This window comes from Fusarium mangiferae (assembly GCF_900044065.1).
Source record: "Fusarium mangiferae strain MRC7560 genome assembly, contig: FMAN_scaffold016, whole genome shotgun sequence".
Lineage (NCBI taxonomy): Eukaryota > Fungi > Ascomycota > Sordariomycetes > Hypocreales > Nectriaceae > Fusarium > Fusarium mangiferae.
In genome coordinates, this window is record NW_024573936.1 from 1,184,616 (window position 1) to 1,211,449 (window position 26,834).

The 26,834-nt window shown below is 49.2% G+C and overlaps 10 protein-coding genes across 10 annotated transcripts; 4 read left to right on the forward strand and 6 right to left on the reverse strand.

Annotated features, from left to right (window-relative positions):
- Positions 1-579: 579 nt before the first annotated feature.
- FMAN_10500 (putative tryptophan synthase) lies at positions 580-3,059 on the reverse strand (the record flags this gene model as incomplete). The annotated part of the gene is made up of 6 exons (XM_041824035.1): positions 580-1,383; positions 1,437-2,346; positions 2,399-2,631; positions 2,681-2,751; positions 2,811-2,898; positions 3,012-3,059. The coding sequence occupies 6 exons, from the start codon at positions 3,057-3,059 to the stop codon at positions 580-582; spliced, it is 2,154 nt and encodes a 717-aa protein (XP_041689556.1).
- A 1,111-nt stretch (positions 3,060-4,170) lies between these two features.
- FMAN_10499 (uncharacterized protein) lies at positions 4,171-6,369 on the reverse strand (the record flags this gene model as incomplete). Its single annotated transcript, XM_041824036.1, has 1 exon — positions 4,171-6,369. One exon carries the CDS (start codon positions 6,367-6,369, stop codon positions 4,171-4,173), a length of 2,199 nt encoding a protein of 732 aa, XP_041689557.1.
- Positions 6,370-9,214: 2,845 nt separating this feature from the next.
- FMAN_10498 (uncharacterized protein) lies at positions 9,215-10,382 on the forward strand (the record flags this gene model as incomplete). Its single annotated transcript, XM_041824037.1, has 4 exons — positions 9,215-9,363; positions 9,429-9,985; positions 10,044-10,161; positions 10,217-10,382. 4 exons carry the CDS (start codon positions 9,215-9,217, stop codon positions 10,380-10,382), a joined length of 990 nt encoding a protein of 329 aa, XP_041689558.1.
- A 615-nt stretch (positions 10,383-10,997) lies between these two features.
- On the reverse strand, positions 10,998-11,559 carry FMAN_10497 (putative autophagy protein AUT7; the record flags this gene model as incomplete). Its single annotated transcript, XM_041824038.1, has 3 exons — positions 10,998-11,052; positions 11,105-11,322; positions 11,470-11,559. The coding sequence occupies 3 exons, from the start codon at positions 11,557-11,559 to the stop codon at positions 10,998-11,000; spliced, it is 363 nt and encodes a 120-aa protein (XP_041689559.1).
- Positions 11,560-13,528: 1,969 nt separating this feature from the next.
- Positions 13,529-14,810, forward strand: FMAN_10496 (putative coproporphyrinogen oxidase precursor; the record flags this gene model as incomplete). The annotated part of the gene is made up of 2 exons (XM_041824039.1): positions 13,529-13,735; positions 13,791-14,810. 2 exons carry the CDS (start codon positions 13,529-13,531, stop codon positions 14,808-14,810), a joined length of 1,227 nt encoding a protein of 408 aa, XP_041689560.1.
- A 358-nt stretch (positions 14,811-15,168) lies between these two features.
- Positions 15,169-15,855, forward strand: FMAN_10495 (uncharacterized protein; the record flags this gene model as incomplete). The annotated part of the gene is made up of 1 exon (XM_041824040.1): positions 15,169-15,855. The coding sequence occupies one exon, from the start codon at positions 15,169-15,171 to the stop codon at positions 15,853-15,855; it is 687 nt and encodes a 228-aa protein (XP_041689561.1).
- A 224-nt stretch (positions 15,856-16,079) lies between these two features.
- Positions 16,080-17,230, reverse strand: FMAN_10494 (putative 26S proteasome regulatory subunit RPN8; the record flags this gene model as incomplete). The annotated part of the gene is made up of 3 exons (XM_041824041.1): positions 16,080-16,655; positions 16,713-16,984; positions 17,044-17,230. The coding sequence occupies 3 exons, from the start codon at positions 17,228-17,230 to the stop codon at positions 16,080-16,082; spliced, it is 1,035 nt and encodes a 344-aa protein (XP_041689562.1).
- Positions 17,231-19,370: 2,140 nt separating this feature from the next.
- FMAN_10493 (putative adenylate kinase) lies at positions 19,371-20,382 on the forward strand (the record flags this gene model as incomplete). Its single annotated transcript, XM_041824042.1, has 4 exons — positions 19,371-19,518; positions 19,576-19,628; positions 19,704-19,858; positions 19,968-20,382. The coding sequence occupies 4 exons, from the start codon at positions 19,371-19,373 to the stop codon at positions 20,380-20,382; spliced, it is 771 nt and encodes a 256-aa protein (XP_041689563.1).
- Positions 20,383-21,296: 914 nt separating this feature from the next.
- FMAN_10492 (uncharacterized protein) lies at positions 21,297-24,209 on the reverse strand (the record flags this gene model as incomplete). The annotated part of the gene is made up of 7 exons (XM_041824043.1): positions 21,297-21,313; positions 21,366-21,528; positions 21,630-21,716; positions 22,008-22,452; positions 22,522-23,762; positions 23,811-24,098; positions 24,165-24,209. The coding sequence occupies 7 exons, from the start codon at positions 24,207-24,209 to the stop codon at positions 21,297-21,299; spliced, it is 2,286 nt and encodes a 761-aa protein (XP_041689564.1).
- Positions 24,210-25,609: 1,400 nt separating this feature from the next.
- FMAN_10491 (uncharacterized protein) lies at positions 25,610-25,956 on the reverse strand (the record flags this gene model as incomplete). Its single annotated transcript, XM_041824046.1, has 2 exons — positions 25,610-25,715; positions 25,772-25,956. The coding sequence occupies 2 exons, from the start codon at positions 25,954-25,956 to the stop codon at positions 25,610-25,612; spliced, it is 291 nt and encodes a 96-aa protein (XP_041689565.1).
- Between the last annotated feature and the right edge of the window lie 878 nt (positions 25,957-26,834).

The window sequence follows — 26,834 nt, forward strand, 5'->3', positions numbered from 1 at the left end:
CAAGACCATCCGCCGAGAGGGTGGTCTCCAGGAATATCTTCTAAAGAGCAAGCCCGCCAGGATAAAGGAGCTTGGCCCCGGTGGCTGGAACTTGAGATGGCTGCTCATGCAGTCCAAGGACATTCAGAAGCGGTTTAATGCGGAGCGCATTGCTTTGGGCATGCCGCCCAAGGAGATTGAGGACCGGGATGATATTATCCAGTATGCGCTCGATTTCGCTACTCCGGGCCCCCTAAGCAAGCGTAGTCAAGCAACGCTGGGTGAACTTCTAGCGCAGGAGTTTGTGTTGGGTGACGAGGATTTGGCTGATTTGGAGGGCATTCAAGAGTTGTCAGACGAGGACGAGGCCCTGTTATTCAAGCAGCTCGATGCAGAGATGGAAGCCAGAAAAACGCAAGGCGAGCAAAAGATTACGGTGTAAAATGTCTTATGTATAATATGTACCAAAACCCCCCATTTTCAACGCCTTCCAAGTATTGTATCACCAACCCGCCAGAGCCACGATAGAAAAAAGACCTTTTTGTTCATGCTGTCATTTCAATGGTTGCTACATAATCCAAACATGGTATCGCTTTTAATCTAGAAACGGAGATCCCAGCCAATCTTGGGGCCCAACTTGGGCAACTCATCAGCGACGCTCTGCACGTCCTTGTCACCACGGCCACTCACGCAGATGACAATATCCTCACCCTTCTTCATTGTCTTGGCAAGCTCAATGGCACCAAAGATACCGTGAGCAGTCTCGAGGGCAGGAATGATACCCTCGAGCTGACTCATGAGCTTGAAGCCAAGGAACGCCTCAGCATCAGTGGCGGCAATGAACTTGGCTCGCTCATTGTCCTTCCAAGAGCTCAGCTCCGGCCCGACACCGGGGTAATCGAGACCCGCCGAAACGGAATGTGTCTCGGTGATTTGACCGTGCTTGTCCTGGAGAACGTACGTCCGTACACCATGCAAGACGCCCTTGGAACCACCAGTGAGAGTAGCACTATGTCTGGCGGTGTCAACACCATCACCACCTGCCTCAACACCCAGAAGCTTGACAGTAGGCTCATTCTCGAAGGGGTAGAACATGCCGACAGCGTTACTGCCACCACCAACACAAGCCACAACGGCATCGGGAAGCTTGCCTCGCTTCTCGAGCATTTGTTGCTTGGTCTCGTTGCCGATCACTGACTGGAAGGTTCGGACAATGGTAGGGAAGGGGTGGGGTCCTATGGCAGAACCGATGATGTAGTGGGTAGTGTCCAAGTCAACGACCCAAGCGCGAAGGGCCTCGTTGACAGCGTCTCGAAGAGTCTTGCTGCCGGCTTCGACAGCAACGACCTTAGCGCCGAGAAGTCGCATGCGGAAAACGTTGAGGGCCTGTCTTCGGACGTCTTCCTATTCAATGCATTAGTAGTGATATTTAGACCAGCAAATAGACTTAGACTTACGGCTCCCATGTAAACTGTGCACTCCATGCCGAACTTGGCACAAACGGTAGCGGTAGCGACACCGTGCTGACCAGCACCCGTCTCAGCGATGATACGCTTCTTTCCGAGTCTTCGGGCAAGGAGAAGCTGTCCCAGAGCATTGTTGATCTTGTGACTACCAGTGTGGTTCAGATCCTCACGCTTGAGCCAGATGTTGGCACCACCAGCGTGCTCAGTGAGTCGCTCAGCCAAGTGCAAGTGGCCGGGTCGCCCCATGTACTCGTAGTAAGACCGGTATTCTTCCCAGAAAGAAGGGTCGTCTTTGATCGCGTTGAATCCATCCTCCAGTTGTGACAGGCAGTCCATCAGACTCTCAGGAACGTACTGACCACCGAACTCGCCAAATCGCTCCGGGATCTTGCCGTGAAGAGCAGCGAGCTGAGCAACCAGAGCGCTGTCCTCCTCGGCAGTGATATCGGCATCTGTGACAGTACCACTGACGGTGACATTCTCGCCGCTGGGCTCCTTAGCACCAGCAACAGCCTCAACAAGACCGACCTCTCGTGTGTTCTCATCGGAATCGCGGCCTGATAGGTAGGCACAATACTTCTCGACATCGGCAAGGGCCTGGCCAGGAGCGGCGTTCTTGATGGTGGTGATGATCTGACTGCCGACGACGACACCGTCTGACAAAGTAGCTACACTTAGGAAGTGCTCTCGAGTGCTGACACCGAAACCGACAGCGGCGGGCTTGTTGCCACTGTACTTCTTCACCCGCTCCAGAAGGTCGGGAAGATTCGCGTTAAGAGTGCCGGTAGCGCCAGTGACGCCCATGCGGGAGACGACGTAGATGAATGAATCGGCGAGCTGGCAGAGAATCTTCATTCGGGTATCTGATGTAGCAGGAGCGATAAGAGGAACATATGAGAGACTATGTTTGGAATCAGTACTGTACTCGGGTCAATTTGGGTCATTTGACTCACCGGCCCTTGTTGCAGAGCTTTCGGAAGGAAATAGCCTCCTCGGGAGGCAAGTCAACGACGATGAAGCCATTGATACCGGAGGAGTGGCAGTCCTGGAGCAGCTTCTCCTCGCCGTAGCTTAGAAGAGGATTGTAGTATCCCATAAGCATAACGGGGGCCTTGAGACCGCGAGATCGGGCCTCCTTCACCATCGCCAGTGTGGACTCGATTGTGACGCCATTTTCGAGAGCGATCTAAACCAGTCAATTCCTGTCTAATCGAAGCGATTGGCGCCGTACGAACCGTATTGGCAGTTTGAATAGTAGGACCGTCGGCAATTGGGTCGGTGAACGGCGCACCGACTTCGATAACGTCTAGAGTTGCGACTCGATTAGTAGAGTTCACAGGTGTCACTGAACCGAGGAAGACTTACCGGCACCACCCTTCTCGAGAGCCAGAAGGATATTGGGCGTGTCCTCGGCCTTGGGGTAGCCAGCAGTGACATATGTTACCAGCGCAGACTGTTTGCAAGAGAAGAGTCATTGTCAGTTTCTTTGTTCTTCCAGCAAAAGTTGGTATTCTCGCCGTTTTACCCCGCGGAGGGGCAGTCATGACGAGAATTTGGAGTACTGACCCTGTTCTGCTCCTTGCAGCGCCTGAAAGTCTGTTTGATAGCGTCCATAGCGAATTAATTATCGACTCTGGTCCTAGAAACGGTATAGAGATTGAAGGAGGGAGATTCCTTGGGAGGACGTGGGGATCTTTAAATTAAAGAAGAGAGAAAGAAAGTTGAGGCGAGGGTTGTTTGTTGGTGACTGCACTGTATTCTCATGCTCCGCCACCGATTCCGGAAGAACGAGTTCCGCCACCTGCAATTGTGCCTCTGGACTCGTTAGCTCCTTCCCGCTCATGCAAGTCGCCCACAGGTGCATATTCAACCCACACTCCGCTCCGCGCTGCATCAAGCATCGCAGCACCCACTTCGGCTCCGGAATTCCCTAATTGGGTAATCAATCAACATGACATTGGATGGAGCCTCGGTTGCAATCTCAGGGTCCTGCATCATGGCATCTAAATCGTGTGACATATCTCGTACTCCTTCCTCTCTGTGTAAGCAGTCACAAACATTACGATTGGGTATTCTCTAGCATTTGCATCCTTTGGTGCAGTCATCATGCATACTTAGGTACCAACACTAAGGCACATATAGGGAGTCTCTTTGTCGAGCAACTCCGACGCCAAGCAGCTTGTAACAAAGAACCACTTGTAGGGCTGAAGTAGTATCAGGAATAATCTCCTTCGACCAGAAACAGACAACAAATTTTCACTCAATAAAGGGAGTCTACGCATTGTTATGCAGTCACAATGACTATGCATTCACGGAGAGGCATTACATCACCATCACTAAGCCATAGGATTTGCAATTGTAGCCTTCAATTTGTTGTTACTATGTGTCAGTCTAGGACTAGAAACAATCTGGCTGAAATCATGACCACAAACAATGTAGAATATGAACCAGACAAAAGACTATCCCTTGGACCCGAAACATGGACTAAGTATCCAACGACCACTACCTTTTTTTTCCCTTCCGGATATCAGTTGAGAAACATGTGAAATAAATTTGAGTTGCCTCCATATCCAAGATACGTTATATTGACGCCGACCGTGTAGTCATCGCTTCATGCAGTTGAAAAGGATCGTCTCTCTCGGCGCGGGTCCAGCCAGGGCCAGAGTAATAAAAAAGAAACTGCAGTGGAAATCATCCTTCAACTGGCTATCGGGCTCCAACACTCCTAGTATTTGCCGCTTGCCGTGTCTAAGTAGCCGTAGGAGCTGCTTCTTTGGTGACCGTCCACCTGTGTAGCACGAGCCCCTGTTGCACCGGACATGAACTTCTCGTCATGCCTACTTGCATCTTCTCTGTAGTGGTCTATCTCGCCAGAGGAGGACCCAAAACGAGGAAAGTGTGTTGCGCCATCGGGATTGGCGGGATCGTGATGTCCAACACGAGGACTCAATCCCGGTCTGTTGTCCCCAGTATAGCGCATACCACCCTCAGCGCGGCCCTTGTCTGGTGAGACCATGCCGACAAGTGTCCATACTGTGCCAATAAGGACAACAAGTACATACACTAAAAGGATACCAGTAGAGATGAGAGCATCTTGGATTAGCTTCCCGTGAAGCCAATCTGTAACTGCCTTGACAGCCCCCGTGACCTCATCAGTAGTGGCGGACGACGGGGATGCCAGGAACGTGTTAAGCTCCGAGTCACCTTCAACCGAGTCCTTCGCACCCTCGCTAAAGGTATTGTTTTCGAAGAGTGGGAAGGTGACCTGAGCGTGGTCATGAACCCAGGTGAGTCCCTTTTGCACGCTCTCGATCTTGATGCCGATAACGCAGTGAAGGACTGTCTTAATAGGGTCAAGAAGGATAGTTCCCTTGAAGACAGTGTTAAGCCCATCATTCATGGTATCAAGGAATGTGTTGAGAGTGTCGTTCACAGCATCCGTGGCGTTGGTAACATAGCCAAGGACGTCGTTGTTGATTTCACTGTTGAAATTTGTGATCACGCCATTGGCATCATGGGCCCATTCAGCCGAAACACTTTCGAGGTTCTCAACAACATCGTCAGCAAATGCGCCAACTTGACCTGCGAGGGCAGGCACTTGGTCCCTGATCGCCTTGAGAAGAAGCCACTGGCAAAAGCAAGAGAAGAAGCCAGCAATTGCGAGAGACAGGATGAAGAGGGCTGGGACGGATGTGGCATAAGCGATAAGCCATCGTACAAGAATCTGTCGCTTGCCCTTGAAGTACGATGCGATCTTGATGCCCGCAGTAGCCGTCATGGGCCGAGACGCAATGTAGACAATGTCCATAGGGTCATACGAATTTTGAGCAATAAGACGAGCATGCTGCTGTTGTCGCCGCCAGCGTCTGATCTCAAGCCAGGCCATGGGAACAATGGCGGCCAGAGCGAGAATGATCAAGACAGCGATGAAGATGGTTCGAGCTTTGTGGATAAGTTCGAACAGGTTGTTGAAGAAGTCGTTGAGAGCAGTGTTCTCAGAACAGAAGGTCAGCTTCTTCTTCTGGGCGAGAGGGAAGACGTCTCGGTCGAATTTGTAATTGCCGTAGGTCTCGTTGAGAGCTTTGCGGACGAAGTCGAACGGGATCGAGATGGCTTGCTCCGTTAAGTTCTGGACTTCTCGGAAGTCAGGGAGATCGTCTTCCAATTTACGGACATCCTTGACGAAATCCTCGGACTTGATATCAAAGTCCTTGAGTTCCTTGACGGGGCTGGAGAAGTCAACCTTGGGGATATCAGGAACAAGGTCTCCAAAGACAGAGTCTTCAATTCCCTTTGTGACTTTGTTAATGCCATCTTCAAGTTCCTTGGAGAGACTGTCTATCTTTTCCACAGCCTTGTCAATCACGCCGTTGAACTTTTCAGTTGCCCCTTCAGTGACATCGGCAACAACATCTAGACTGCCGTGGACCATGGCGGTAATTAGGCACACGTAAGTGGCAGTTAGAAAGTTGATGTAGAACACGATCATGTTCTTGACGCCGACAAGGACCAGGTCGAGCAAGTACACCATAGCATCAACTGATTTCTCAATTCCAGAGGCTGCAAGTTCGTTCACGCCCCTAGAGAGGTAATGAGGCATGGAAGCCATGGCGCTGCCAACATCCTCGACTTTGGTACAGGCGGAGAGGGCTTTGACTTTAGCATCTCCGACGTTTTCTTTGAGGTCAACGATGAGTATCATGACTCGGACCAGGACTAGGATGAGGAGGATTGTCCAGCGATTCATCCATATTTGAGAGAGCCTTGCTCTGAGGCTGAGGTAGGGAGTAACATTTGGAGAAGTATCGGCTCTAGCTTCTTGAACTTTTCGCATCTCGGTCATTTCGAATGATTCTGACCGGAGGGAGTTGGGTACAGCCGGGTAGACCGGCGGGTCGTCGTTTTCTTTCCGTGAGGAGAACATCTTGGATCTATGTTTGTTGGTAAATGCAAACGATTAAGTTTGTATGAGATTGTACAAGTAGAAAAATGTGAAGACCGAAGGACGATGAGGGCTCAGATCGAGTGAGATGTGATGATGATTTACACGATGAAGGGGACAAAGATTAATTAAAAACAGAGCCCAAGGCCGAGATGAAAGAAATGGGACAAAGGAAATGACAGCCGTGAGCAAAAAAAAAATTCCAGTCTATCGTCTATGATTCCATGTTGATTGTTCAAGGTTCAAGTGCGATTGTGTATAAGTGAAAGAAAATGCCGAACAATAGAACAATAGGAAGGGGAATAGCAACAATAAGAGAGGGTGATTGAGAAAGCTTTGACGCAAAACATACCTGACTCACTCCACAAATAAAGTATCCAATGAATAACAAATTCCAATAGAAATCAGCTGTAACAGAAACGCCCTTGACAATTCTGGCGGCAGCGCTTAGGGTACGAGAGTGAGGCTCAGTTAAGTGAGCTAAGCGCCCGCCTATACCGGTGACCAGTCACGATGCCGGCAAAGGCCTGAACACAGACGGTTCCGAAACCGAGCCAAGAGCAAACAGACCGCAAGGATAGTGAGGTAGGGAGCGTTTGTAGCAGAGTAATAGCTGAGGCTGAGCTTGAGTTGAGTTGAGGGTACGGTTGGGTTGGCTATAGATGCGAGGTTGTTTGGCTTGTTAGACTTGTCGCTTTGAGTGGCCCAGCCGCCTCAAGCATGGGTTGAATGTTATAAGGCCGCTCCGTAGAGGACTTGCACAATGAGCAAGGTACTGTAGGTAGTACTGTACTCGCAATATCACAGCATCAACTGCAGCAGCCTCCAAGTGAATGGGGTGCGAGTTGAAATAGAGATATATGGTGACTCACGCAGAGTGCAAGGGGAACACCGTGGAGCGACAAGGTGAGTGGTGCCCAGCATTCCAAACCTCAGCATCAGTTGGCGGCGAAGAGAGTGGGCATATAACTGATGGGAGGGCGGCACATCATGGTAGTCCAAGCGGGTGACGCCATTGCAAGCTGTTTCCCATGAAACCCTAGCCTGGAGCCATGAGCGCAGTGGCGGTACTGTCGACTGATTCCGATATGCTGGCTATTTGGCTAATGTAACTGCGCCTTAAATGCCATCGTGTAGGTCACTAGAAAAAGCAGGGTCCTCCGAGAAACGATTTCAAAAGGCTATGATCATCACCAGAACATTTCTTGGTGGTGAATGTTTTCGAGGTGGCGTACCGGGATGTTGTTGGAGTTGCCAGGGCTGGCAGCCAATCAAGCTTCCAAACAGGGGCCTCTTCACCGTTGAAGCCCCTGGACCCTGGTAAAGTGCTTCCCCAAATAGGTCTAAGGGTCTCTTCAGGGCCTTCGTCGACAGGGGTTCACGTGGTCGGTAACCGCCAATCTCGTCCAAAGAAATCGCCACTTGATGAGTTGTAGTTGAAACAGGATTTTCTGGAAAGAGTCACGGGTTGGCTGGATTTGTTTCTGATCACCGCCTTGCATATTCTGAAACTTGGTCAGCGGTGAGAGATGGCCATCCAGGGCTAGGTAGTAGCCAGACCTAGCCAGGTAAAGAAGTGAGTCAGGCGTTTAAGAACAGATAGAGTTTGTAGTCAAAGCTCTTTAGCCGTAGTCTAGTTGGGCTAAAAAAGTATGATGTCATATGGCGGGGGCTCATTCGTCTTGTTTTCTCATGTTTCAACAAGAAGTTGTGTTATTGGCGGCCTAATGACATATGCTAAGCGTCAAGCAAATAATTCCTCATGTTATGAGTACTCAAAATGGAGATCGAGTGTTTAATTTTGTGAAGCGCTTTGTGTATCGAGCCATCGGAAAGTGGTCACGTCTTGGTCGTTCCGGTGTAAAGCGATTGGTGGTAGCCCTGCTCTTTTGGCGCGTAGTGAAACGGAACCCACTAAAGGCAGAAGGTCTACAAGCTGAGCTTCCATTTGCACAAGAGCTTAAAACAACGAGATTCCTTTATTAGAAGCTCGAAATTGGTTATCAAAGCAGTTGCCAGTCAGTAAAGAGTGGCTCTTGCCTGTAGCAGCGAGCAAGTTGAACATATCTATCTCATCCAAGTCAGTTTGTTTCTTGTCTGGTGCAATTAACAGCAAGAAACAACTTAAGGTATTGTCTTTGCCCTGGAGTTGGCCAGCATTCTTTCAAGAGCAGCAGGCCCTCGTCGTGTACTTCGGTGCAGCAGATGACTCAGCCAAAGCCTCGCACCGAAACCCGATGTGCCTACTAACATAAAACCTGTGTGTCGTAAGGAAGTTCTATTAAGTGAACATATATGCTTTATTACTTAGGAACAGAGAACTATATGCGTAAAAGGTTTCGGAAATCTGTCCTAGTAGATTGGCTTGGATACCTTGCCACGGTTCTCCTCTATCTCAAAGGTTCGGGTTCGGTGAGGCCAAGATTCCAACTGTTGAAACCAGTCATTTTAAGCCATATTGCTTCATTCGACATATATAACTAACAACTCAGCTTTTACAACTCCACCGGGATACATAATTTTAGTCTCATGTAATTCTTTGATAGTTATACTGAGGTGTGTTTTCGTGCCTCTTGTCAAACCTCTCTAGCCTATTTCTGTTCCCGTAAACTAGCCCATTCCCAGCAGGGTCTTCAGAGACAGAGAGGTAACGATTGTGTCACCCTGCAGTCACTGATGCACATATCTTATGCGCGGGGTACATACGGACTCCCTGATAACATCTCATTATCAACGTTACTGTGTGATTCTGATACACGATTAGCAAACAAATTTCAGCAATTGCTTCAATATCTTACTACCCGCACGACCTCGAGCATCAGAAATCATGGCCGCCACAGCAGTGTCTGACCAAACTACCGACCTGAGCAAGCAATATGACACTCCCCTCGGCCTCGCTCACTCAACTATGCAAGTCCTCAAGGACAGAATCAAGCTTCATTACGATCTTGCAAGTGACTACTATTTGAGTTTGTGGTATGTGAAAACATACTACCTCCCAGAAAGCTTAGCGATTGCTGATCCACTGGCTTACTACCTAGGGGCGAACATATCCATCACGGGTACTGGCCAACGCCAGAGTCTGAAGCCACGCAGACAAAGGAGGAAGCTCAAACCAATCTCATTCAGCTTCTTCTCGACATTTCAAAGATTCCATCCAAATGCTCGATTCTTGATGTTGGCTGTGGTATCGGTGGAACATCACGGTATCTCGCTTCCAAACATGGTAGCTCTGTGACGGGCATCACCATCTCAAGCAAACAAGTCGAGATCGCAAATCGCCTAACCAAAACTGCTATCGAAGACACCTCTTCGTCTGATGCGTCAGATGACAATGGCTTCACCAAACTCGGCGAGGGAAATGTCAAATTTCTCGAACTTGACGCCGAGGAGATGGGCGACTTCTTCAGCACCCAGCAGGGCACCTTTGATGCAGTATGGATAAGTGAAGCACTAAGCCATTTTCCAAACAAGGCGTTATTTTTTGAGAATGTGATAAAAGTACTCAAGCCGGGAGGCAAGCTGGTATTAGCGGATTGGTTCAAGGACGAAGATGTTGACGATACAACTTTCATCAATGATATCAAACCTATCGAGGGTAAGGTTGCGTGCGAGATATTCGTATTCATGTGTTCAAGAACTTAAATTGCGTGCAGATGGCATGCTACTCCCACCCCTCTGTACCCAGCAAGGGTACGTCAATCTTGCGAACAAGGCCGGGCTTAAAGTCTTGTCTGAGCCAAAGGACATCAGTCAACAGGTCCGAAAGACATGGTGCGAATATCTTTGTATCTCGCTGTTGATCTTGAGCTTACACCCATATACTTAGGGACATTACTTGGTCACTTGTGCAGAACCCATCTCTTTGGGCATTTGCGTTTACTCAAGGCCGGGACGGTATTGCTTTCTTGCAGTCATTTCGCGCAATGAGACGAGGTTATGCTAACGGCTCTTTTCGCTACGCTGTCATGGGTTTCTATAAGGAAATGGTATGAAGGCACGGGACGTGAGAATCAGCGCAACGTTGCCTCGAAATCCGAAAATCGTGACGTCTTATACTTCGCATATTATTCAATTATCCATAGTTTTAGAAGCTATAGACAACCCTCTCGCAAGATATCGCGAGTTATCTTATCAGTGGCAAGTTCAGTATTTGTATACACGAATGCCAATCAGGCTCTGACAAGCCATTCAGGCACATGGCGTGCTAGCGCTCACAGTCCCAAGTTGGCGTAATCAGGTGATGGCTGCAGCTGCCTAATCTTGGTTCTTGTGCGAGTTCCACTCGGCGTGACTGTACCATGAGCTGCTTCCACATTGTTTCCGATACCATATTCAAAGACTCTGAAAATCGTGTCACTGATCAACATAAACCTGATAATCCGGAAGAGGCAGAAAAAGTACTTCGGACCGTAGCTGCATTGCCAGATCTAGCGAGTATTCACACGTGTTGCCAGAAAGAGTAGCAGACTCTCCATCGAAGTCTGAAGTACGGACTCAAAAAAAAAAGATAACGTGAACATAACCAGTGGCCAACGAATATTCACCCAAATACGACCGTAACGCCTTCATCATCCTCGAGGTGGGATATAGAACCGGTTTCACGCAGCTTACTCCCAGGCATCACCGAAGGTGTTCTCACCGGAGTAGGTAATGTATAGGAAACTATAGATCATGTCAGCAAGTTGCTCTCTCCAACAGTTGTGGGACAACGTACCCGTCCTCATCCTTGTGTTCCTCGTAGATGCTGCTCATGAGGGCGGCCGTTGGGGGAAGCACCTCGTCGACGAAGATGAAGATGGCCTTCTCGGGGGAGAGCTTGATGCGCTTGCGGATGACGTAGACGAACTGACCGACGGTCAAATCGGCAGGAACAAGGTACTTCTTCTTGTCGATCGTCGCGATATCACTCTTCTCGACCTTTTCGCAAATGACCTATTTGTAACATGTTAGCTTCCTTCGGTGGTAAAGAAACGGAGGGGAAAAGCGGTCATTGCACGATTGCGCGAGCCCGCCATTCTCTCATTGCCGAGTTGGAGCCCCAAGTTGAGTACAAATCAAAGCGAGGGGTAAATTACTTACGGGAATGCGGTCAGAGTACTTCTGTCGAATGCGCTCGGCCTCAGCCTTGCGCTTCTCGAAGGGATGCTCGTCCTTGAACTTGCTTCGCATATTGACGGTGGTGGTTGGTAAGTTGTAGAGGCGGTAAGAGTGATATCGATGGTGGACGCAAGGAGTAGGGATGGTTGACTTGTGGCAGGGAAAAATTCGGGAAAGTATGAAAAGGGAAAAAAAGAGGATGGAGTTGGCGATAGATAAGGTAAAATGAGAGAAGGTTCAGGTTACGATTTGCTTGCGTCAGGCAGAAGAAGAATGAGGAAGGGCAGAGAGTCACAGACAGGCAGAAGGTGGCTGTGGCACTGACACACCTCAAACACTGGAACACAGATGAGCGGTCGAGGCGGAAGGCAGCAAGCAGCCTGACTACCCAGGCAGGGTAAGTAAGGTACCTAGGCGTAGACAGGTTCAAAGCTGCAGGGAGGACACAGGCACAGGGCAGGCGGCACCTAAGAGGTAGGCGGGCATCATTGGAACTGGCAGGATGACAAGCCGTGATGGGAGAGGCAACCGCGGGGCTATTGCGCTAAACTATAAATGGAATAGATCAATGATGCTCGGTGAATCACAAGAGGCCCCGCGAGGCAACAATGGCGGGGAAGCAGCAAGTCACGTCGCACTGTCTCGTCACAGGGTCGACTTTGTGAGGGAACCTTATTATTAACAAACAATGAATGACTTAGGATGAGATCCTCTTTCGTGCTGTATCTTTAATCCATGGCAAAGAGTCGAGGATGTGTCACCAGGATCCGAGTGACGGACAACGTCGTTAGAGTGGTTTCAAGGTACAACGATTCACTATGCGGGAGAAGGGTTAGCTTTACCTAAGCTGATGCGTACTAAGCAGCTCGGGCTGCAACCGAACGTGCACACGTCCATCAGTTCCTTCAGGGTTCTTGATGTTGTGAATTACAACTGGGTATTAGCCAAAGTATACTATGTATGTTTATGAATGAATCATGACTTGGCCGCCTTGATTATCTCACTGAGGGAGAGTCAAGGAAAACTCAAAGTGTTACTGCATCCTGAGCAGTCTTCACCTCGAAGTTTCCTGTGAACTGCACCATCTTCTGAAAGGTTGCATGGCGAACCAAACAGAGTGATTGCTCAATGGTAGCCTGGTAGGATTGGTGAAGCAAGGTTTCTCTGCTGACCACTCATCACAAGTAGTTGAACTTCTAATGAAATCTTACTACAGTACCATCTACTACCTTATAGGTACTGAGTTGGTGTATGTCTGCAAGTCATAGCTCTTTAGTCGTGATTCAGCTTATGTATCAAAGAGTCTAGCCAGGAACAACGGAGGTTCTACTGGGTATGTTCGTCAGTGACAGCCTACTAAGTTATCAGCGCCACTTGGGTGCCAAAATTAACTGATCTAAGGATTCACTGAAATAGACTAAATCTGCCTAAGTATTCTTGTCACCTAGGATCCTGGAACGTCCTAAGTTTTCTTGCCTTCACTTACGGATACTGATGAACCAAATTGAAAGTTTGACAACTGAGGCCTTCCCTGTCAGCCACACTGCAACATCCACATCCCGAAAGAAATCATGCTTGTTCTGCAGATTTCCTCGATTTTTTCCCCAACTGATCTCATCGCCCGGAAAAGCTCTACACAAATTACAGGTGCAAACGGAGCTACAGTAGCTACAGTGGCCTGGTACCCCCGAGTGGTGCGTTGATTTTGACCACCCTCGGCACCGGCCGGCCACCGGAGCAGACATTGTCGGGTCCCGCTCCACACTACCAAGTCCCTTAGACTCAGTTAGCCAATTGCCGAACATTCGATTCTGACTATCATCCGAGTTCCCAGTCGTCCTCATACAGACTTTGAACCTAACAAGAGGTACCTGTACCGTACTGTCGCATCCTTGCACTCGCAAGTGGCCTCATCCGAAACGCCTGATCGTCGTATCCTTCTTGTCTCGCTTTCTGTATTCGTTCTCGGCCTTCGGCCTCGTGTTGCCGCCCGCTACTATTTCCCGGCTCCTCGCGTTGCATTGTCCAAATATATAATATCATGGCTGCCAGACGGCCTTCCCAGCGCCTTGCCGCGTACCTTGCATCTCCTTCTACACGCTTCCCAAGAACACAATTCGCCTCTACGAGACGCTGGCTGTCTAGTTCTGCCGGTCCTAAAGCTTCACGAACCTCTTACTTCAACTACTCTCCTCTGTGGCTCGCTGCTGTCGCCTTCGGTGCATTCGCCCCTTTAGCTTACAAGATGGTGCAGGAATTTCTTGGAAAACAAAAGCTCAACTTGCTAACTATATTGCTCTCAGGCCGAAATGGAACCTATTAACGCCGACCCCTCCACTCTCGCCGACCGCGATGCCCAGAAGAAGCGAGAATCTGGCGTCAATGAGGACTCGCCTATGCGCCTGCGCATGGAAAAGTTCATTCGGGAGCAGCAGGCTCTGATAGTCGCTGAGCTTGAGAGAGTTGATGGCAAAAAGTTTCGCAAGGACGAGTGGGAGCGCCCCAATGGAGGCGGTGGCACAACCTGCGTTCTTCAAGAGGGCAACGTCTTCGAGAAGGCTGGTCTTGGCGTGAGTGTCGTCTATGGCTCACTTCCCAAGCCTGCCATTGAGAAGATGCGCGCAAACCACAAAACCATGGACCCGAACATGGAGTCAATCGACTTCTTCGCTGCGGGCCTGAGCATGGTTCTGCACCCCTACAACCCTATGGCCCCTACCGTCCATCTTAACTACCGATACTTTGAGACAGCCAACCCCGACGGTACATCTCAAGCTTGGTGGTTCGGCGGTGGCTGTGATTTGACGCCCTCTTACCTCTTCGATGAGGATGCCATTCACTTCCACAAGACGATCAAGGCAGCTTGCGACGCTCACGACAAAGACTACTACCCACGATTCAAGAAGTGGTGCGATGAGTACTTCTACAACAAGCATCGAGGCGAGGCCCGCGGCATCGGTGGCATCTTCTTCGACGACCTCGATGAGACCGAGCGCGATCGCGAGAACACCTTTTCCTTTGTCCAGGACTGCCTCAAGGCCTTCCTGCCCTCGTACATTCCCATCATCGAGAAGCGCAAGGACATGCCCTACACTGAGGCAGAGAAGGATTGGCAACAGCTGCGCCGTGGCAAGTATGTCGAGTTCAACCTGGTGCACGACCGCGGTACAGCATTTGGCCTGAACACCCCTGGATCAAGGGTCGAGAGTATCCTTATGAGCTTGCCGTTGACGGCTGGCTGGAAGTATATGCATGAGCCCGAGCCTAAGAGTAGGGAGCAGCGCCTGGTTGATGTCCTCAGAGACCCCAAGGAGTGGGTTTGAGTCACTGCTCTTTTGATCTAAGAGAGGAAATTTATTTGTGTGGAAGCATGACGTTGAGCGATTGTTTAGTGTATCATATGCGAGGATCATAGATGGGGACATCCAGGGTTGTGTAAGCTATTAGGTACAATGGAAAAGACGGACAAAGTTGTCCAATGTGACAATATTAAAAAATCAAAATAATTCATTTAATTCATGAAATAGTTCGTTGAACTGGCGATTCTTGTGGAAATTAATACGTACCTATTCTTGAGTTGACACTTTGGCTGTCATTGAATATCAACGTGGAGACTACCAGAACTACCTAGACTTCCTCCATCAACATCAGTCATCGAACCATGCAATCAACCCCACGGCAATGGAGCCTCTCCCCTCCCATCGCCAGTTGATCACATCCCTCATAAGCTCCATCTCCAACAATATCGCGCCATCAACCACCGCAGAAGACATATCATCAGTGCAGCCACTTCAGGCCGCTCAACACCCCACATTATCACCCTTACAAACCATTCTCCCCTCTCAACGGCCTCTACTATTAACTCTTCACGTGCTGTTCCCAACCCTTCTGCTCCCAGCGCTGGATCTTCTCGATCGGGGACTCGTTATCAGGCTAGTGCGAAATGAGGAGCTTCAAGATGGGATTTCATCAGATAAGATAAAGAACGACATGTTTCTTGTTCGCTCTCTCGCTACAACACTTTCACGCCGGACGCGAGACTTCAGTTCATCATTGAAGCGCTACGTTATACATCTTGATGCGTGGAATTGCACATGTCCGAGCTTTACGTTGGATGCTTTCCCGGCCCATGCTCATGCTCATGCTCATGCTGTCTCAACAACAAACCAAGTGCAGCAATTACCAACTGAAGATGGGCAGTGGTCTTTTGGAGGCAAAGGTATAGATCCATGGGGTGATGCTCCTCCATGTTGCAAACACCTCCTTGCATGCTTACTTGTTGATAAATGGCCAGAAATGCTCGGTATGTATGTTGAGGATCGGGTTGTATCAAAAGATGAAATGGCTGGTATCGTAGCCGACTTGTAAATATGGTTCATCATAGCAGTACCGAAAGACCCGTCTCTCAAGACGTATCTGTCCAGCATGTTATCCGCGCTCCGTCCTCTAATAATCCAGTTTGATATGATCAATGTACAAAGGCGCTTTTACCTTGACTTTTGGTCAGGATATTGCCATGGTTCCCCTCCGCCAGACGCCAAAGAGCCTCAGTCCAAGTCTAGTTCATCTGCCAGGTCTTTTGTCTTTGTTCCTTATTTCTTAGTCTCCTTGTTCTCCTTGTCCTTTTCCGCGCCCTCCTTGGAGTCACCACTTGAACCATTGGCGCCCTCCTTCTTCTCATCCTTGCCATTGATCTCTTCCTTCTTGGCCTCCTTCTCCTCCTGCTGTTGTCTATTTTGGATCTTGTTCTCAATCAGATCGTGGAATGCTGTGATGGCGCGGATCAGACTGCTCAGGTAAATAGCCATAAGCTGGTCGTTGGTCTTGACGCTCATCGCATACGCCAACTCGCCACCACCAGACTTGCCATCCCCTTCGGGTGTCGAGAGATTAGGCAGCAGGTTGAAGACATCCTGCAAGTTTCCGAGGATTGCATGGTTGACTGGTAGTTGCTTGTCGAGAACCTTCTGGAGGTATGTGCCGATATCTCGAAGGCGCAGGTGCAGGCCCTGGAGTGATTGAAGCTGGTTTGTGACTCGTGTGGACAATGTGCCGGCGGCCACATCGCGGATATCTCTTAGCAGGTGCTCAACGCCGATCTCCTCTGCTTCCTCGGCCTCGATAACGGAAGGAGTGTGAACAAATGTTCGGGCAGTGGTTGTGCCGTCCTGGTGGGTGTCAGTAGCTGATTGGTGACCTGAAATCAGGAAGGCTTATCAACATACGTCCTTGATCTCGTCAACGGCGAAATAAGCATCTGTAGGAACTCCCGACTCCTTGGGCTGAACATCGACAATAACGAGCAGAGGATTGGGTGTGTAGCGCTTGAAGAGTTCATTGATTTCCAAATCGGATGCACGTAGCTTGGGACCAGTGTGATACCATCCTATGAGCTTCTCTCGGGCGTTGACCTTCTTGAACATGTCGTTCATTGACTCGACGTAGTTGTGGTCAAGGAACCATACTGAAGGGTCCTTCTCATCTTCCTCGAAGGGAACTGTATAGCAATTGTAAGCGCCGCCCATCTTCCGGCCCCATGATACTAGGATAACACACCAGCGAAACTGTTCGACACTCTCACGTCATTTCCATCGTTTTGGCCCAGAAGAACGCCAACTACTCGTCGCTTGGTCTTGGTAGAAACAGTTCGGTTGTAGTGGTCGACGGCTGAGAGAAGGACGAGGGGCGCAACGGTGACGTTTCGAGTAACGAGGGAGAGTGTTTCTGCTGTTGTAGTAGGCATCGTTGCTTCGTCAATGTATCTCTATTACGACGTATGCTGAACTGTGTAGAGGTTCAATTCAATGCGCGATCGTAGTCGTGCAGGCGCGGCGAAGTTGGAGGTAGAGTCGTGATGTTGATGCAGTGATTATTGTGGCCGCACGTACGTAGTCTTGAGGCTGCCTTCTTGGGGGAGCTTAGGTAGCTCCCAATTGGGCCAGGCACCTTGGAGCCTTCGAGCTCAAGCCTTGCAGTGCCACATCACGTGGAAGCAGCCACAGCCGAATATTCAGCCACATGCTATGAACTAAGCGGTATCGCAACCAAGAGAATTGAAAGCACAGGCCTTTGAACAAAGAAAAGCGAGGATTTTAAATTTTGGACTAGTGAAGAAATAGAGAGAGTAGCGTTGCTTTTCGTTGATTGTACTATTGACATCATAGGTAGATGAATGGTTGAATCGACCTATGTTGCATTATCAAATCTGGAGTTTTAGTTGATTAGATGGATACAGCAGTGACCTACCTAGGTACCTAACGTAGGTCATCATCCTAGGGCATTACATATACAGGCAAACTTACCATAAACAAGACGATGATGTCTTTGATTAGAGAGTCATTTCAGGGAGCAGGTCAACGCTTGTTTGCTGGATCTGGCATAGCGTGATCAGATCTTCCACTTATAATAAGCGACTCGATTCTGGTGAGATTGCCGCCCACTTGGCCCTCGGTGCGAACCGGAGTACGGTAGTAAGGATGAAAGTCCATATTGAGAGAAGAAACCATTGAAGAAGCAGGGTCCAATACGAAATTGTATATGATGATGCCATCACTATAAGCCCTAGACTTGGCTTCGGGACATCTCTAGGAGAGCGGAAAGATGGAGGCCAACATGCTAATGCCGGCTATTAACACACCTACACGTACGTGGGCGCAAGCGTTGATTTACGAGGGTGCCATTACTACTCGAATAGGATATAACAAAACGAAGGCACTCGTGCAGCGGTACTATCTACCGATACCTAGTCGTTCCTTGCACGAGTGTAGCTAGCCGTGAAAGGGCAGACGAGGAGGTCGGCTGTACGCAGACCGAGGTGTGGCCGTTTTTCTGCAACAGATGAAATACGAAGAGAGTTAATTACATAGTATTCTTGAATTGTTGAACTGGCGGGGATATGCCGGATCAAAGGGGCCCGTGGCATCCCAACTCTCTGAACCTCGGTCCTGGCGACCGAACGAACTCCGTTGCATCATGGCAGTTGTAAGCTGACCTTCCGCCATTGGCTTCGGCCAAGAACGGTTATAGCATCTCGGAGTATAGCGAGATGAGGAAAAACGGGCATGTTCCGGATACGGTTATTGTTGAGGCAAGTTGCGAACTACCCTAAGGTCCTAATAAGCATCTGTACATCGGTGATGTATAGAGATGATGGACTGAGCATCACGGATGACAGCAGTGCTTATGGCTGGGCAGATATAGCAATTACAATGGCTCGAGCTGGAAAGCCACATGCTCTCCCTGTATTTAAATTTATACACGGATGTTAAATAATGTTATTGCTGGATCTTGTCGTGTTACGAACAGGTGGTGGTCTCTATAACGCCGCAGCTGTACCGAGTACCTTGTCCTGAGCCTGTGATTGAAAGCTTGCTTTTGGTGTGTTTATATGCACGTTCGTTTTCAGCCCTGGCGACGTTACCTACAAAACAACGGTCCACCAAAGAAAGACAAGCGATACTGATCATCCAGAATCCACAAAAATGCCTCCCTTTATCTACCAAATTATATAACTATCCGTAGATATCAAAAGCCACGATTGCTTCCATCTCAAAGGCCAAGGCGTATCCCCAGCAGGTTAATTACAGGGGTGTACCCCCATCATCAATCGGTCCAGCAGAAACGGCCCCAGTTGACCAATCACAGCTCGCTAAAGCTTCTCCCCCAAACCTCCTGTCCTCCGGCTACGCACTCAAGATTTCCCTGTCTTGACTTTGTTCCTCTCTTTTCTCTCTCTCTTCTTCCACTTCGATCCCCTCAGCCTCGCACCAAAGAACAAAGTCTCTCGCCAATTCCATCTTTGCTTCTCTGGATCTCTCAAGATCTCTTTCAATTGCCCGCCAGAACAAGTTCCAGTTCCAATTTCATCTTCCGCAACCGCAGCGATGGGTTTCATTGAGGACGAGCTCAAGCAGCTCAAGGATGTTCTTAGCACCATTGACACTCGCATCAAGAAGCTCGAGGCGCGAGCCACTGGCGGTCCCGTCTCCACTGAAGAGATCCGAATGATCCTCATCGGTCCTCCTGGTGCTGGTGAGTGTTTTTGCGCCGCAAATGCTCGCTTAGTCTTTTACTAACTGTGCTTCCCAGGAAAGGGAACTCAGGCCCCCAAGATCAAGGAGCGCTTCTCTTGCTGTCACTTGGTACGTTAATTCGCGTCGCAAAAACACAGCCTTTCAAAGTCTCGACTCTCTAACATGTATTGTCTCGTTGCGCAGGCTACCGGTGACATGCTGCGATCCCAGGTCGCTAAGAAGACCCCTCTCGGTGTTGAGGCCAAGAAGATCATGGATGCGGGCGGTCTGGTCAGCGACGATATCATGATTGGCATGATCAAGGAGGAGCTCAACAGCAACAAGGAGTGCCAGGGCGGGTGAGTTGCATCATTCCACGGTTTTCGGGTTCCAGACGTTTTGAGCCCGCAAATCTCGATCTACACCGACGTGACCGACGAAACAGGACACTAATAATTCGCGTTTCAGCTTCATCCTCGATGGTTTCCCTCGAACTGTCCCCCAGGCCGAGAGTCTCGATGCCATGCTCACGGAGCGAAACCAGAAGCTCCAGCACGCCGTCGAGCTCCAGATCGACGACTCTCTTCTCGTTGCCCGTATCACTGGCCGATTAGTCCACCCCGCTTCCGGACGCTCATACCACACCACCTTCAACCCTCCCAAGGAGTATATGAAGGACGACATTACTGGCGAGCCTCTTATCCAGCGAAGTGACGACAACGCCGAGGCTCTGAAGAAGCGTCTTGTTACCTACCACAAGCAGACCGCCCCTGTTGTCGGTTACTACAAGAAGACTGGTATCTGGAGCGGACTCGACGCCAGCCAAGAACCTGGGCAAGTGTGGAAGAACATGCTCAAGGTCCTCAACGAGAAGCGAGCTTAAATCCTGCCCGGAGCGGTTGGCTTCCCCCAGCTGCTACTTGGTGCGACTGAGGCAACAAGACGAATGCTGTGTGAAAATAAAAGCCAGCTCGTCTTGGATATATGAACGGTATGAACTGTAAACTGGGAAGAGGCGAAAGAGAGAGTGGAGAGTCCAATCTTCCAGGCAAAAGAGGCGTTATAAGGTAGAGTGTTTGTCTGCGGTGCGGTCTTGTGTGGCCATGTGTGGAAAAAGCTACCTACTTTGGACGACGATTAGCCATGTATCAAAATGTCTTTTTTTACAAGAGTTTCCAACCAGCAGAAAGTTGGCTTTCGAAGCGTTATATATCTGGCCTACCTGTTTCTCGTGAAGATGGAATGCTCACTTTATGGGGTTAGTCTCAGATAGACTAGAGCCCTCAACCCAAATCATAGCCCTCGAATCGACTGACACAACCCCAGTTTCAATAATGATCAAACTATGACTCTGCAATATTACGCCCGAGTCTCTATTGAAACGCATTTGGAGCCCTTTGTAGGACTCCTCGGCATAACATCTATACTAATGATATCATTGAATGCATTCTGTTGGAATGCAGAAATTCTCCTAGCCACTGGTCTACCAAGCAAGTACGCCCGTTTTTAAGAAACACACCAAGCTCCCTCGCAATGCTTCAAAAAATAGAAAGAGGAAATACGACGCCCTGAATTTCCAAGGCTGTGTCGGCAATTATGAGAATGTCGGGATCAAGAGAGGATAAGGGGCAATCTTGAGAGCCAGGTAAGATAAGCCAGTATGGGTGGGAGTGAATACGTCGAGGGAGAGACTGGCGGTTGGTAAGGTAGGTAGTAGGAGTTATGTCACACAACTTGAGAGCGTAATTCGTTGAGTCTTATCATAAAATAGCGAGGGATTTCTCACCCCGCGAGTACCTATCGCTTCGGGGTCGCTGACAGGGGAAGGTCAGTAGAGGTAGAGCGAGTCGCGGAAGCGCAACTGACCATTGACCATCTGCCTCTGCTTGTTAAGCCAGCTCCGCGGAGCTTCGTGCCGCCTTTGCAAAACGACATGGTTGCTCTGAAGCCGGCTCGTAAGATCATACCATGCTGATGAGATGAGAGCGTTTTCTCTTTCAAGGTTCCGGATAATTTGATCGCTCGCGGCCTTGAGTCAAAGATAATTAGCACAGGTTTCAGTCGCAGTAAGAAAAAAGCATGATAAAAATATATGATGTTACTATATACACATGAAGAAATAAAACATACCTTTTGTGCAGCCACAGCCTCGCCATCGTGTGCAGCCTTGAGTTTACGTTGTAGGTCGATCCTGTCCGTCTCCGATCGTTCAAGTTGCTAGAACATATCTGTCAGCCAACTAAATCTACCGGATTTCGCATGCATATCGATAGGTCCCTCTGGCTCCCCTACTTGCCCTCGCTGGAGGGGACGCAGGGGTAGTAGTGCAGAAGCAGGTCTCGGGATCTCAGTTCCAATGGGATCTAGCGATGAACTCGGTCCACCACCTGCAAATGTGGGATTCAAAGGCCAAGCGGCATCGTCTTCTAATGACATCTGACTATCTTTGTCTGAGACCACTAGGTCTTCCCCATCACCATTAACAATTGCATAAAAAAATGGACTCACCTCGCGGATTTCTCTGAGGCGGGCACGCAGCTTCTCAATCAGCTCACCCTTCTTGCTGGGGTCAGGTGGTGCATCGCCTGTGCCATTGATGTCTTGCAGCTCCCGGCCCTCTTCCACCTCCTTACGCAGCTTATCCTTGGTAAGGAGAGCATCGACGAGCTGGTTTTGCTGCGCATCTCTCTCGGCAATAGTGTAGCTGAGCTGCTCTCTTGTGTAGTCGAGCTCAGACTTGAGGGACGAGATGATGGTAACATCAGCGCTCTTGAGCTCCTTAAGAGCATCTGCCCCCTCTTTGTCGAGAGCCGAGAGCTGAGCCTTAACAGCAAGAAGTTCGCGGCCTTGATCTGCCACCTGAACGGAGAGGTCCTTCTCCCTCTTCTTCGACTGTTCGAGTTCGAATTCGCACTGCAATAATGACTGTTTAATGTTGAGAAAGGCCTTGGTCCTGTAGTAATCCGAAGTAAGTATCTGATTCCCATCAGGAGCACCGGCTTCATCAATTGCTTTGACTAACCCTTCGCCGGTCATGTTGTTGATCAGAGCCTCCATTTGATCATGCAAAACAGCATGCTTTTCAAAAATGTCGTTATAGTTCTTTTGAAGGTGAGCACGTTGTCGCTTCTCTTCGTCCAGCTCTCGGCGTAGCGGCGCGGTATCCCCAGAGCTGACTGTGCTACGCAGCAAATCGTTCTCGGCCTTTAGGCGAGATAGTTCTAGGGGCAGGTTAACTTGGCTAGGTTGGCCGTCCTCGGTAGCTGCATCGTTAAGTTCATCCTCGAGATTTCCTGCCAGACCTAACGCGCCGGGTTCTGCGCTTTGTGCGGCTCCTCCACTCTCTAGTTGCTCCTGGAGATCCTTGATGAAGTTCTCATCGTGGCTTTGACGTGCCCTCAAGCGAATCACCTCGTCCTCCAGTGCTGCGATGTCCTTCATCAGCTGGTTCTTTTGGCTACGTTCGTCCCAAAGATGTTGCTCGGATTGAGTAATCATCTTGGTCAACTCATCCTCTGCTTTCCTCGTCCGATTCCCCCTATCTTGGTCTTCCAGCAGGATTTTAATTTGGTCTTGTAACTCCGTTTTCTCATATTGTAGGTTTTGCACCTCCTTGACGAGATGTTGCTGGGACTCGAGTTTCTGTTTATACCGCTCTGCAGTATTGGCCTTCTTCTCGAGATCCTCAGCTTTGTGTTTCCATTCCGTTGCTTGGTCGCGAAGCTCTTCTGCCTCTTTACATTTTTCTGTCAATTTGAGGACTTCAGCTTCGAGTTGCGACTTGATGCGCTCGTCTCTTCGTATTGTTTCCTCATGTCTAGCAATGAGTTCCATTTGGTCATGCACCTGAATCTCTAGGTTTTTGATCATCTCGGCATTGTTAGCACCATCTATAGTGGCCTTCCGCAAGACCTCCAGCTCCCGGTCGTTCTTCTCTTTATCAAACCGAAGCTCTTCGTGACTTGTTTGTAAATGATCAAGCCTGGTGATATAATCTGACAGTTGTCTCTTGGTTAAGTCAAGTTGCGACCGCAAGGCTGCATTCTGCTCTTCAACGAGTAGATCGATGTCTCGCGCCTCCATAACAGCGTCGATGGCTTCATCCACATCGTCGTCGCCTTGTGAGCTGTTGATATCCTGTTGTATTGTCTGGATTATTTGCATAATCTCTGCCTGAGTGTGTTTGTCGAGACCTGTTATGCGAGGAATATAATGCTGGGCTTCGGGACCTAATGCGGCCACTCCCAACATGACAGCCAAGAGCTGGAAAGTTAGCCGTATGCACAATGAGTGTAGAGAAAAGAGATTTACCTGACTGATGCCTTGAGCATCGGGATTCTCGGCGATTGCATGATAGTCGAACTTTTTTGCCTGACAAGCAAGCTCGGGAACTGCTCGTCGAATGTAGCGGAAGAGACCCTTGTAGATGCTCTGAATGTTGCGCTTGTTTGTCAAATAGCGGGATGTGTTGGAATTTGTCTCGAGGGCGGACGTGTCAAAGCTAGGATCCAGTTGATGTAGAATTAGACCAAGGGTGACACCGTCGATGAGGTCCTCGACTGATTCTACCATGCGTTTCGGCTCAAAGACTCGTTTGATCTGAGGGGCATCTTCGGTCAGACTGGAGCTAGAAGACGGTGAGGGCTCTTCCTCGAAGACACTTACGGCCTTTATGAGCGCAGCCTGCGCGTTGGCACTATAGCCCGGCATCATGTGCTAAATATTGTGCGGTCGGAGTCAAATATTGGTCAAGTAAAGTATTCGATCAGGTTGTCGCTGTCGGGAGTGATAATGATGGTGGAATTATAGGGAGTTGCGTCGCGTGTCTGGTAGCAGGGGTAATGGTTTTCGAGGCATTCGAGGGCATGTCGAAATGGGATTCGAGGGTTTTAAGAGGAGCTGTTATTAAGAGAACACAATCGGTCGTTCCATTGTTCAGTGATTGTGGAGTGAGTGTTCAGTGCGGACTCAAGGTTAGAGGGAGCATTGTTCTTCAACGTTTCGGCGACGTTGGGCCCTTGTTGGCTTGAGCTATGCGGTCGGGTGGGCTTATCGATTTGACAGGGGTAACAGAGTAGGGGCCCACGGGAAGTTCGAATAGTGGACTTTTAGGCTGTCAGATGGGCCAGCTAAAATTCGAGGATTTATAGAAGCAATTTCATGGCTCAGCAACTAACGAAAGTACTGTAGGCATCTTAATTTGTCTAGTGTGGGGTGTAATGCTCATGAGTCGCGTATAGTGTCCGTAGGATCTCAGACCTCTACGAAGTACGGATGTAAAGTTACGGTGATCGAATATTGGTAATGGGTATTATCGAATTCAATGTTGCTGGATGCCAATTGTGGCGTAGTGGCGTAGTGCGTACCTAATGACAGCCTCTGAGGCACTCATTGATGCAGGAGGTGTACGGATACGTCAAAATATACAAAGCGTGGCTGTGCGGCCTGAGACGAAGAATGAACATTAGTGGACATACACAACAACAACAAGAGGAAGAAGATCTAAACATATACTGAAAATCTACAATGACGCAACTCCATACTTGTTAGTTAGTGGGGGGGCCTGGTGTGTACTCCGTAAGTGCGGGTTGTTCACGGCGGCGAGACACATTGATAATTAGCCTTAGTTAGTAGATACATTACTAAAAAGGATGATAGAATGAACGCGGGAGCAGACCAATAGAACAAGGGCACATCAAGGCGCTATTCTATAGCCAAAATACAGACTCCGGAGAATCATAGGCCAAAAAGGCTCGGCTCTGTCACTCCCATAATATCAATTTTGGTGGAGCTGTAGTGGTGTACTTCGTTCGCATTAATAGCTGATCAACATCTGTTTAAGTTGATGTATATCATATGACTAACATCACAAGCATCCGCAATAACAAAAGTTCTGTTCCACCTGGGAGAGGTTTTGTAACAATAATGAGCTCATTGAATCTCGTAACGAGTGTTGTCTTCCAAGCAATATCGAGACTCCTATCCTATAACGCCCAAACAAAGGATACCACTATCCTAATACTGCCGTGAAACCCCGGCCAGTTCATTTCAAAGGCATGCTGTTGTCCCATCGTCTTTGTATCGTCATTTTCGTATTACCTCTAGCATATTTAGTCCGTTGTAACAACCTCGTCCTTCTCAACCCGAATCTGATGGTTTTCGTGGTTGACCTGAACAATCTCGAGCGCCTTTTCGGGTGCGATGACGGAGAAGCCCCTGGTCAACTGGTTAGTATCGAGCTGCCATTTTGCCAAAAGGCGGAGGATGCGCACTTGATGATGGAGTAAACATGAGTGATCTTTCCACCGGCCTTAATGAGTGCGTTTTTGCACTCGTCGACGATGCTGTCGGGGGTAGACTCGTCCTCGAACCAGACAATAGCTGACTTCTTTTGATCAACAGCCAAGGCGCCTGGGACAACCGCGAGAGCGGCGGCGACAAAGGGCAGGAATCTCATGTTGATAGTAGTATCGACGATCAAGTTGATGATGGAAGTTTGTTGATGGTGGATACGGTGGTTGCTGCGATAAAAGCTCAGTCGATGTTGAATGCGTTGGATGATGCTCAAATGTTCGTGGCGTCAATGCAGAGAGGGTGATGGGGGGTGGGCTGAGACTTTATATGGCCTGGGCGAGTTGGGATGGCTAATGGGCAGGCCTAGGCCTCTTCTTGGGGGCGGAAGATCCGAAGGGACCTGACGCCCACTGACCATGCGCCAGGGATGCTCTGGGGTTTGCATCACTCCACTGAAGCGAGTTTAAAGCAGTGTGCCACATGGCGGGCTGACCAATAACCCAATCGGGCAGGTCGTCCACCCCACCTCATTCTTCTAATCGCGTTGTCGAGAATGAGGTACGTGCCTGAACTAGGTACCTAGGCAAGACAAATTGTTCAACCACAGAAACGGCCGATAGACGGACAGCGACGTAAATGGCAGGACAAGAGATCATGAGTTCGGGATAAAATATTGTTCCTTCTTCATATGCTGAGAATCTCAACTCTTTCGGTCCTAAATGTGTCGAGAGACAGCCAAGCGATGACGTTTCCTCAGCCTGTCGTGAGTGAGCCTGTAACCACAAGCAAGACATACAGTGATACTGTGCAAGTCACGCTCTAATAAATAAGATAGTCTTTGCGGATATCAAATCAAGAAAGCAGCGATGACGGATTTTGTATCTGGATAGCTCTCTTGTCGTCATCGAATTGATTGGTAGCTTGTCTTCCCTCCCAGCCTCCACAGCCCATCTTGGTATAAGTCGAAGCTACGAAGATCTTCTCGCCGAATAGGATTCAGGAACATGCAAACGACAACGTAAATAGTTAAAATATTCTTGA